The sequence below is a fragment of the Trachypithecus francoisi genome, unplaced genomic scaffold, assembly GCF_009764315.1.
Source record: "Trachypithecus francoisi isolate TF-2019V2 unplaced genomic scaffold, Tfra_2.0 Lachesis_group0, whole genome shotgun sequence".
In the NCBI taxonomy this organism is placed as follows: domain Eukaryota; kingdom Metazoa; phylum Chordata; class Mammalia; order Primates; family Cercopithecidae; genus Trachypithecus; species Trachypithecus francoisi.
Window position 1 is genome coordinate 131,315,768 of NW_022681453.1, and position 11,286 is coordinate 131,327,053.

General features: G+C 46.3%; 1 protein-coding gene across 2 annotated transcripts; it reads left to right on the plus strand.

Moving 5' to 3' along the window:
• The first annotated feature begins 346 nt into the window (after positions 1–346).
• Positions 347–7,687, plus strand: HTR3D (5-hydroxytryptamine receptor 3D). 2 transcript variants are annotated; one of them, XM_033200970.1, is made up of 8 exons: positions 347–407; positions 3,869–3,918; positions 4,737–4,822; positions 5,078–5,247; positions 5,450–5,598; positions 6,714–6,948; positions 7,084–7,305; positions 7,401–7,687. In XM_033200970.1, exons 1-8 carry the CDS (start codon positions 347–349, stop codon positions 7,643–7,645), a joined length of 1,218 nt encoding a protein of 405 aa, XP_033056861.1. In that variant the 3' UTR covers positions 7,646–7,687. The 2 variants fall into 2 exon arrangements, with proteins under 2 accessions (XP_033056861.1, XP_033056869.1); XM_033200978.1 differs by lacking the exons at positions 347–407; positions 3,869–3,918; positions 4,737–4,822; positions 5,450–5,598 and having other exon boundaries at positions 5,103–5,243.
• The last annotated feature ends 3,599 nt before the right edge of the window (positions 7,688–11,286 follow it).

Sequence of the window (11,286 nt, forward strand, 5' to 3'; positions counted from 1 at the left end):
GTGCATGTGGCACCTAGAGGCATTGGTAGCTGTACGTGCCTTCTCGGTGATGCACTGTGCACCAGAGTGACTTTAAAGAATGAGGAAGCCAGTGACCACATATTTTTCTTCCTCTTCTCCAAACTGATTTGCCATATTACTTTTGGAGGCTGGATTCAGGCCCAGTTAAAGCACTGGGTGAGTTATTCCTCTGTGACATTCTCTTGTCACCAAGGGGTCTTGTTAGAGAGGTGGCTAATGCCAGCTCATATATGTATTATTCAAAGGTAGGGCTCAAGGTGTGGTCTGAGTTTTTTTAAGGTTAACATCATCATCAAGTACCCAGAGAAGTGCCAAAGAGAGGAAGATGGAAAGAGGCTGGTTCCATGGGAAAGGATTCCTCCTCCGCTTCATCCTCCACCTGCTGCTGCAAGGTACCATAAAATAAGAGCAAGAGCTGAGCAGACATGTAACTCCCGGGAAGCTGAGAAAACAGGCTAATATTTGTTATTCCTAGATAGTCAATGATTGGATGTTCATTATGGTAAAAATGATGCTCATGTCATTGACAACTTTGTACCTCTTCCTAGGATCCTAACATTTAGTTGACTCTTTTCTTTTCTCTTTCTTTCTTTTTCTTTCTTTCTTTCTTTCTTTCTTTCTTTCTTTCTTCTTTCTTTCTTTCTGTCTGTCTGTCTTTCTTTCTGTCTTTCTTTCTTTCTTTCTTTCTTTTTTAGATGGAGTCTTGGTCTATTACCCAGGCTAGAGTGCAATAGCACAATCTCGGCTCACTGCAACCTCCACCTCCCAGGTTCAAACGATCTCGTGCCTCAGCCTCCTGAGTCGCTGGGATTACAGGCAACCGCCACCACACCCGGCTAATTTTTGTATTTTTAGTAGAGATGAGGTTTCACCATGTTGGCCAGGCTGGTCTCGAACTCCCGTCCTCAGGTGATCCACCCGCCTCGGCCTCCCAAAATGTTGGGATTACAGGCGTGAGCCACTGAGCCCAGCCTGAGAATTCTTTAAGATAATCTCAGTGACGGAGACTACTAAATGTTAGAACAATCACAGCACATAGTAAAGACACAGTAAATACTCATTAAATTGAAAAAACTGAAATTGATTTGTTTTCTTAAGATCCCATATGTCTCACACTACCTACCTGATTACCTCCCTTATCATTAATTTGTTAGCATCTATGACATATTAATACAGTGAGGCGGAGAACTGTGAGTGCAAAATTTGTCACTGACATCACTCACATGGCTCCACATTGGAGGTAAGCAAGAGAAGGACCCTGGGGGAAGGTGGAGAGGTTGCAGTGAGATTGTTAAGGACGTGGCAGGACACTGTAAAGTGGCGGTTAGGGTTGAGTTTGCGTACACATCTGGACAGGTTTTGCATGGGGACAAAACAATGGCACTAAGGATGGATCCCTGACTCAGCTCACCTCATCAACTTCCACCATTTGCCTACCAGCCCAGCCCACCCTTCCTGGACCAGGAAGGAGGAGCTCACCTGCTTCTCTCAGTGCCCCCTGTTTTCTCTCCATGCAGAAACACTCTCCAGGCCCCCCAGCCCTGGCCCTCCTCTCTCAGAGTCTCTGCTCACTACAGGAAAGGGCAACACTTTAATTATCAATTGCTCAGGCTTTGGCCAGCATGGGGTGGACCCTGCTGCCTTTCAAGCAGTGTTTGACAGAAAGGCTATCGGTCCAGTCACCAACTACAGCATCCTCATACATGTCAACATCACCTTCACCCTGTCTGCCATCTGGAAGTGGTAAGTCCTCACCCAACATTGCAGTGGTCTAGTGGTGAGCAGTGGACCCTCTGATTGGATTTTTTTTTTTTTTTTTTTTTTTGAGACGGAGTCTCGCTCTTGTCACCCAGGCTGGAGTGCAGTGGTGCAATCTCAGCTCACTGCAACCTCTGCCTCCCAGTTTCAAGTGATTCTCCTGCCTCAGCCTCCGGAACGTGCCGCCACACCCAGCTAATTTTTGTATTTTTAGTAGAGACAGGGTTTCACCGTGTTGGCCAGGCTGGTCTCAAATTCCTGACCTCAGGTGATCCTCCTGCCTTGGTCTCCCAAAGTTCTGGGATTACAGGCGTGAGCCACCGTGCCCAGCCCTCTGATTGGATTTTGTAAAATTGGTTCCAACAAAAAAAATCAAACAACTCAATTCAAAAATGGGCAAGGGAATTGAAAAGACATTTCTCCAAAGAAGATATACAAATAGCCAATAAGCACAAGAAAAGATGTTTGTTCAGTGTTACTAATAGTTAAGAAAACGCAGATCAAAACTACAATAAGATACCATCTCACACCCATTAGGAGGGCTACTATTAAAAACAAACAGAAGCCTGGCAAGGTGGCACATGCCTGTAATCTCAGCACTTTGGGAGGCTGATGTGGGTGGATCACCTGAAGTCAGCAGTTCAAGACCAGCCCGACCAACATGGTGAAACCCTGTCTCTACTAAAAATACAAAAATTAGCTGAGTGTGGTGGCAGGTACCTGTAATCCCAGTTACTAGGGAGGCTGAGACAGGAGAATTGCTTGAACCCAGGAGGTGGAGGTTGCAGAGAGCCAAGATTGTGCCACTGCACTCCAGCCTGGGAGACAGAGCAAGATTCTGTCTCAAAACAAAACAAAACAAAACAAAAAAACAGAAAATAACAAGTGTTGGTGATGATGTGGAGAAATTGGAACCCTTGTGCACTGCATGTGAGGATGTAAAATGGTGTAGCCACTGTGGAAAAACAGTATGGCTGTTTCTCAAAATATTAAAAATAGTATTACCATGCAACCAAATAATTATGCTTCTGGATAAATACCCAAAAAAAGTGAAAACAGGATATTTGTACACTTACATTCATAGCAGAATTACTCACAATAGTTAAAACTCGGAAGCAGTCTAAGTGTCTATCGATAGATGAATGGACAGATTAAATGTGGTACGTACTTACAATGGAATATTATGCAGCCTTCAAGTGGAACAAAATTCTAACACTTGCCACAATGTGGGAAAGCCTTGAGGATATTATGCTAAGTGAAATAAGTCAGTCACAAAACGATAAATAGTGTATATGTCTAATTTTATAGAGACAGAAAGTAGAATAGCAGTTGCCAGGGATTGGAGAGAAGGTGAAATAGGGAATTAACTGTTTAATGGGTGTAGAGTTTCCGATTTGCAAGAAGAAAAGAGCTCTGGTGATGGAGGGTGGTGGCTGGACAACAATGTGAATGTGTTTAATGCCACTGAACTGTACACTTAAAATGGTTAAGAGAGTACATTTTACGTTGTATATTTTTATCACAATAAAATATTGAAAAAATTATTTTTAGCCTGGGCAGCATGGCGAAACCCCATCTCTACTAAAAATACAAAAAGTTACCTGGGCATAGTGGTGTGTGCCTCTAATCCCAGCTGCTCGGGAGGCTGAGGCAGGAGGCAGGAGAATCGTTTGAACCCGGGAGGCAGAGTTTGCAGTGAGCCGAGATGGCGCCACTGCACTCCAGCCTGGGAGACAGAGCAAGATTCTGCCTCAAAAAAGAGAAAAAATGACACTTAAAAGTGTTTTAAAAAGTAGAGCTGTATTCTGGGGAGTGGAAAGGCATGATAAGAAATGCTGCAATGACATTACTGCAGGTAAAATCTGTTCTTTTTGGAATATTTGTCAAGAAACATTTTCCCAATAGACCTTCTTACTAGGTTTTTTGGTTATATTTTCCATGTACTTTGAATTGTTTTGACCTGTATATTTCCGTGGCTTAGATCAAAAATCATTATTGCCACATGGAACAGACTTGAAAGTGAGCAAGGAGGGGGTGGTGGCATGGGACCTGCCTTCCTGGAGTTAATCATCTAAATGAAAGCTGCTTTTCCAGGATTCACATCTTCAACTGGTGACATCATTCCTGTGGCTAAATATGGTATGACAGACTCAGTTTCCCCTTTACTCTACTCTGGTACCTCTGGAAAAAAAGGGTACCTCCCTTTTTTCCACTGCTAGGTCCAGTTTTGCAGAGTATATTGGATAAAGCCGAGAATATCCATAAATTAGACAAGGTCAAATGGTCAGACCAATAATGAAAATATAAAACTTTCTGATTATTCTGCTGGTTTAGGAGGGCAGAGAAGGGGCACAGGGAGAAGGTGCATACACTAAGGCCACGGGAGCCAATACTTATGTGGCTCTGTCCCAGGGAATCCTGAACCAAGCTCAAGCTCTGTCTTGAGAATACTGAGGTAAACAAACAAGGCTTTGTTAGTGTGACGGCTGTCACCAGATAGGTGGTGGGAGAGTAAAGAAATGGGTGAAGAAAGGGAATGGGAAGGTGTAGAAGACAGAGCAAAACTAAAACTAGCTCCCTACCCATGTTTCTCTCATGCCATGGTTTCCTACAGATCTAGCACAATCAATTTTTTTTTTTTTTTTTGAAAGAGAGTCTCACTCTGTTGCCCAGGCTTGAGTGCAGTGGTGTGATCTCAGGCCACTGCAACCTCCACCTCCTGGGTTCAAGCGATTTTCCTGCCTCCTGTCTCAGCCTCCTGAGTATCTGGGATTACAGGGGCCTGCCACCACACCCAGCTAATTTTTGTATTTTTAGTAGAGACGGGGTTTCACCATGTTGGCCAGGCTAATCTCGAACTTATGACCTCAGGTGATCCACCCACCTCAGCCTTCCAAAGTGCTGGGATTACAGGCATGAGCCACTGTGCCTGGCCTGGGCACACTCAATTTGTGCAGTGGAACCCAGATGAATGCAGAGGCATCAAGAAGTCCGGCATGGCAACTGAGAACCTATGGCTTTCAGATGTCTTCATCGAGCAGTCGTGAGTCTCAGGGCCAAAAATGCAAAATGGAAACCACATCTACAGGGAAGGACACACAAAGACTCAAGTTAGAAAAGAGCCGGGTCTGAACTGAAGAACTTACAAACCCCCAGAATATGATTATAGGTAGAAGAAAGAAGTCATCTGAGTGGGGCTGGAGCTCAAGAATGGGATGACCTGAGAGAGAAAGAAGGTCAAGTCTGATGGGGAAACCCACAGCACCTACCTCTCTGTCCTTCTCCCACACAGCATCAGTGTGGATCAGACACCTGCAGGTCTCATGGCTAGTATGTCAATAGTGAAGGTCACATCAAATACAATAAGCCAATGGGAGTGGTCAGCATCTGTAAACTGGACACCTTCTATTTCCCCTTCCATGAACAGAGCTGCATGCTCTCCTTCAGCTCTTTCACCTACACAGGTTAGTGGGGCTCACTAAAGTAGACTGTTGAGAGGCAGAGAGAGGGCTTTGATTGAGAAGAGGACAGAAAGCTGGGAACAGTGAGGAATCTTGCTGAAAAGGGCCTGGATGCTAAGGAGTGAGGGATCCAACAGTCTGGGCAAGGGACTTGGGAGCATTTGGGGAGGCTGAGTCGTCTGGGCCTGCTTTGCAGGGAAGAACACGGGCCTGGGCATGGAGAAGGACGTCCAGGAGCTTTCAGATACATCACAGAACCTCATTCAGAGCAAGGAGGGAGTGGGTACTGCTGGGTATCCACCAAAGAGCAATAAAAGTGACCATGGCCACTAACCAGTATGAACAAGCCATCTTCTATGTGAGCTCAGGGGCTGAGACCAGGTTTCACCATGTTAGCCAGGTTGGTCTTGAACTCCTGGCCTCAGGTGATCCGCCTGCCTCAGCCTCCCAAAGTGCTGGGATTACGGGCATGAACCACAGAGCCTGGTCTTTGTCACTCTTGTCTTTTTTGAGATAGAGTTTTGTTCTTGTCACCCAGGCTGGAGTGCAATGGCGTGATCTCAGCTCACTGCAACCTCCACCTCCCGGGTTCAGGTGATTCTCCTACTTCAGCCTCCTGAGTAGCTGGGATTACAGGGGCCCGCCACCATGCCCAGCTAATTTTTGTATTTTTAGTAGAGATGGGGTTTCGCCACATTCGCCAGGCAGGTCTCGAAGTCCTGAACTCAGGTATCTGCCTGCCTCAGCCTCCCAAAGTGCTGGGATTACAGGCATGAGCCACCGTGCCCAGACTTTTGTCAGTTTTTTCACTGATAAACCTTCAGTACTAAAACAATACCTGGTACTCAGTAAATAGTTACTAAATAAAGCATCTCTTGAGGAAGAAACAAAGCCTCTATGCCAGTGATTCACAGTGAGGGTGAGCTCCCCCTTCCCCAGTGGCTGTCAGAACTTTTTGGAAGGCAGGAATTTTTGTTATTTTTAAAAAGATATGGTAGAAAGAGTTAGCAAACACTGTCTTAGGGATATTATGATTCCAAATCCTGATAACCCCAGAATATCTGCTACTGTCTGCTTTCCCTCCCACTGGTCTCAAATGTCCTCCTGCAAAGTCACTAGAGATTAGACCTTGATGAGAACAGCAATTAGAAATGAAAAGATAAAATGCACGTGACACCTAAGTCGGTGGTTCCACAGTCTGGCTAAGAGCACATCGGTAGGAATAAAAATTTAAGTGGAGAAAGTTGACACCTTGAGCCAAAAGGAATGAGATACATTTCAGTGGTAAGCAGCATGGAAGACTCTAACCTTGTGAGACGCCTTTGGATGGAGAGACCGGATGGTGAAAGGGACAGGAGGTAATATTTCCTTACTAGACAGTTTGGCCTGGGACAAATTCCAGTTCTTGCTATTACCTGTCTTGATAGCCTCCCATCCTACTCCTCACTTGCCCCTCCCTCTCCTCCCCACCAGGTGGTCATCAGATGCAGGCGCAGGCCTAGCCCCTACGTGGTAAACTTTCTGGTGCCCATCGACGTCCTCAGTTTCCACCTGCCACTGGAAAGTAGGAACTATGCCCCACTCAAGACGACTGTTCTGCTGGGCTACAGCGTCTTCTTGCTCATGATGAATGACTTGCTCCCAGCCACTGGCACTTCATCACACGCGTCATCAGTACGTCCTCATCCACCAAGAGAGCAAAAGCGAGGTGTGGGTTGGATGGGGAGAGGGACCAGCAGAACCAGGTGAAGTGAAAAGGGATCCCAGAAAAAGATCCTCTGGGAAAGAAACAAGAAATCCTAGGTGGCGCCTCTGGCCCTCTTGCAGACCCCCTTGCCTGCAGGTGTCTGCTTCGCCCTGTGCCTCTCCCTGATGGTGGACAGCCTGCTGGAGACCATCTTCATCACCCACCTGCACGTGGCCACCACCCATCCCCCACCCCTGCCTCGGTGGCTCTACTTCCTGCTGCTCCACTGCACCAGCCCAGGGAGATGCTGTCCCACTGCGCCCCAGAGGGGAAATAAGGGCCTGGGTCTCACCCCCACCCACCTGCCTGGTGAGGGAAGTCACACTTCCTCTTCCCCCACCTCCACTTCTCTGCTCCTGCCTCCTTCCCTGTATCCCTGCCTGTATAGGTGACATTTGCAGCCCATGGCTGAGTCTGTCTTTCTGTAAGTGTGAAGGAGCCAGAGGTATCAGCAGGGCAGATGCCGGGCCCTGGGGAGGCAGAGTTGACAGGGGGCTCAGAATGGACTAGGTCCCAGTGGGAACATGAGGCCCAAAAGCAGCACTCGGTGGAGCTGTGGGTGCAGTTCAGCCACGTGATGGACGCCCTGCTCTTCCGCCTCTACCTGCTCTTCATGGCCTCCTCTGTCCTCACTGTCATATGCCTCTGGAACACCTAGGCAGGTGCTCAGCTGCAAACTTCAGTCTGGAGTTCTTTTTGCCTCCAGAAACCAGCCAGGCTCTCATGCCTGTCCAAATTTCAGCCTCGTGGCCCTGGCAACCACCTCATTTTTAACCCAGTCCTCTGTGTAGTTTCAGACCAGACCTGAATAGTCTCCTATGCCCTCCAAAAGTCGGGTCCTTGCTACTGCATGCCATCAGCCCCACTCAGCCCTCCCATGCCTCCCTTGCTCCTCAGGATTCAGGTTCCTAGGCTACATCCTTGATTAAATCACCCCAATACGCCCCTTTGCAGGAAGTATTGGCTTTTCCCTGAATTCTGTTACGGTAAAAAAAGAAAAATCTTGGGATTGAGAGTCTTCTTGCAGAAACTTCTCCTCATTAGCCAAAGTAAGAAGGATTTTCTCTTACGTGTGTGTTTTTTTTAAGTCTATCAGACAACATGTAAAGTGTGGGGAAGAGAAAGAAGGGGCCAAAATCTATTAGAAGGAATTACAGTAAAATAGAGATTAACTTCCTAAATCCAGTTACTCTGGACTTAAGCTTCAGAAATTAATGTGCCAAAACTAGGCCTCTCCTGCTTAAAGAGCGCAGCCTTTTGTCACAGTCTGACATATGACTCATTCATCATTAAGTACTTAGAGTGTTAACATAATCCTGCATTACCGTTAAAGTGTCTGTGTTGTAATTTGAGTTGATCTACCCTTAATCATGCTAAGAAAAGAACATAAGGTCAAGGGAAGCACATTTGAAAATGACATCTACTTTACTTGGGAGGAACACAAATGCCCTTGTATGAACTGGAAAGTGCCTTTTCCTAACACTTGCCTTATTATTTCGAAGGTCTCTTCCTAGGGACCACTAACCGACTTGCACAAGTAGAGGCTCCACTGTGCCCTTGGACATGAGAGCTAAGGCATTTGTTGGTTCAGAAAGCACCTATTTGAGAGCAACTTGACTACAACTCGAACATCATATTTTCTTTTTCGCAACGATTTATTTCCATTTCTTTCATTTATTCTACTACTTTCTGCCTGTAGCTTATATTTCCCAAATCATGACCATCTAGGAGTAAAAATAGACTCACAAAATGGTTCACTAAATAATATTTCTCTGGCTTCTCCTCTCCACTGCTGTTTCCCAAACTCCTTCGGCTCCCTCTGATCACTGTAGGTGCCCAAAGGGTGGCAAGGCTGATAATGTCCACTAGAGGTGCTGCTAGTAGTGCCTGCCAAAAGTTCTACCCCACGTTAGCTGCAAGAGTATCTGCTCTCGCAGAGCCGAAGCCATGGTGGGGACTGGATCCTGGAGCTACAGAGGTTCCCAGCTGGATGCTGCAACCCCAGGACCAGCTGTCACTTGCTCTTTTCTTTCAATTCCACTGGGACTCCGGAGGGGCCCATGGGCATCTGGGGTGTTAAGTCAGAAATACCCTGCAATACTCTGAATCGTTCCTATCACTCAGGCCCATGGTCTTCAAACCAAATTGTGTCCCTTCATTCTCTTTTTAGGATGCATTTTTGTTTGTTTGTTTGTTTCGAAAGTCTTTTGCTCCTCAGTTTCCAGAACGCTGTCACACATTCTTTTCACCATCACCATCCTCCAGGCATATCCATAACCTGGAGAATACAACCCTCACATTCACCTAAGTAAATTGCTGTGTCTGTCATTATTTTGGCAGTTCCTGTACTCACAGCTTTCTAAAAGGTGGGCCTTCAGAAAAGACACAGTAATAGTAATAATAATAACCACCAGTTATTGAGTTACTAATATGTGGCAGGCACTCTAAGTGCACTGTATGAATACTTATAGTAACCCTATGAAGTAGGAACCATAGATTCAAAAACCTTTGGAGCCAAATGTGTTTTGGAGTTCGGGATTTTTCAGATTTTAAAAAGGTCGTAAGTGTGTATTTATTTACTATATGTTACTGACACCCCAACTAGGGTATGGAGCAGCACCCTGTAACCAGGCACATTAATATTTCTGCAATGAAATCTATGAATATTCACACTAGGTGGAAAAAATAAAACTACGAATAGCTTTGCATCAATTCTGGTCTGGTTTTGCCACCAAATATTTGGCGTTTTTTTTTTTTTTGAGACAGAGTTTCGCTCTTGTTTCCCAGGTTGGAGTGCAATGGTGGGATCTCGGCGCGATCTCCACCTTCCGGGTTCAAGCGATTCTCCTGCTTCAGCCTCTCGAGTAGCTGGGATTACAGGCATCCGCCACCACGCCTGGCTAATTTTTTGTATTTTTAGTAGAGACAGAGTTTTACCATGTTGGCCAGGCTGGTCACAAACTCCTGACCTCAGGTGATCCACCTGCCTCGGCCTCCCAAAGTACTGGGATTACAGGCGTGAGGCACTGCGCCTGGCTGCCACCAAATATTTGTAAAAAATCATTTAGTTTTCCAAGCCATTTAGATTTTAGAACTGTAGTTTCGTATTATTGTCTCCATTTTTTACCTGTAGAAAATGAAGACAGAGAGGCCAGTTAGTGGTCTCACAAGGCTCCACAGCTAGTTAAGTGACAGAGCTGCAGTTTGACCCGAGGCTGGCTGACTCCTGGAGGCCGGACTCCTAACCTGTCTGCTACACTGCTTTCCAAATTGAGGAGGAAACCCAGAGAGGTGCTCAGAGTCCCATGTGGAGACATCAGTATCACTTCAAGTCTCTATTGGTTGACACTTGAGGAAAATTAAAACAGGAAGAGCAAGGCCCTGATCAGGGTCCCAAAGACAAACTTTCTTTTACGTTTCCTTTTACTCCCTCCCCTACTTCCCCGAGTCTCACCCCTATCCCTTACCCACTACCTCCCCACCCCTGTCACAAGACCCAGCACCTAAGTTCACTATTTATACTTTCTCCATTCCTTTCTGGAGAGTGTATTTCCCAAATCGACTCTGAGCAATCCATCTTTTCTCTGTGCTCCCTCTGGATTTAGTTTTTTTTTTGAGACGGAGTCTCGCTCTGTCGCCCAGGCTGGAGTGCAGTGGCCGGATCTCAGCTCACTGCAAGCTCCGCCTCCCGGGTTTACGCCATCCTCCTGCCTCAGCCTCCCAAGTAGCTGGGACTACAGGTGCCTGCCACCTCACCCGGCTAGTTTTTTGTATTTTTTTAGTAGATACGGGGTTTCACCATGTTAGCCAGGATGGTCTCGATCTCCTGACCTCGTGATCCTCCCGTCTTGGCCTCCCAAAGTGCTGGGATTACAGGCTTGAGCCACCACGCCCAGCCTGGATTTAGTTTTTTTGCTGCTAACGTACCTTCTATTGCCAGACCCTTGCTGACCTTCCACTCCTATAACCCCATCCTGAGTTGGTCATTCTCACTTAGAAACTCATCCTAAACTTTTTCGGAGTAGCTTGTTTACCCAGCTTTTGAGGGGCTCTGAAATTATGTAAGATCAATTTGCATTATTTTGTCTTCCCCCCATCTTCAGGTACATATTTCTTTCTTTTTCTTTCTTTTTCCTTTTTTTTTTTTTTGTGTGTGAGACAGAGTTTCACTCTGTCACCCAGGCTGGAGTGCAGTGGTGCAATCTTGGCTCACTGCAACCTCCGCCTCCCAGGTTAAAGCAATTCTCCTGCCTCAGCCTCCTGAGCTAGGACTACAGGCATGCACCACCATGCCTGGCT

Coding starts and splice junctions, on each gene's coding strand:
- HTR3D (XM_033200970.1), top strand. CDS start 347: ATGGAAAGAGGCTGGTTCCATGGGAAAGGATTCCTCCTCCGCTTCATC. Junction 5,599..6,713: donor ATGAACAAGCCATCTTCTAT/GTGAGCTCAGGG, acceptor CCTCCCCACCAG/GTGGTCATCAGATGCAGGCG. Junction 7,306..7,400: donor CCACCTGCCTGGTGAGGGAA/GTCACACTTCCT, acceptor CCCATGGCTGAG/TCTGTCTTTCTGTAAGTGTG.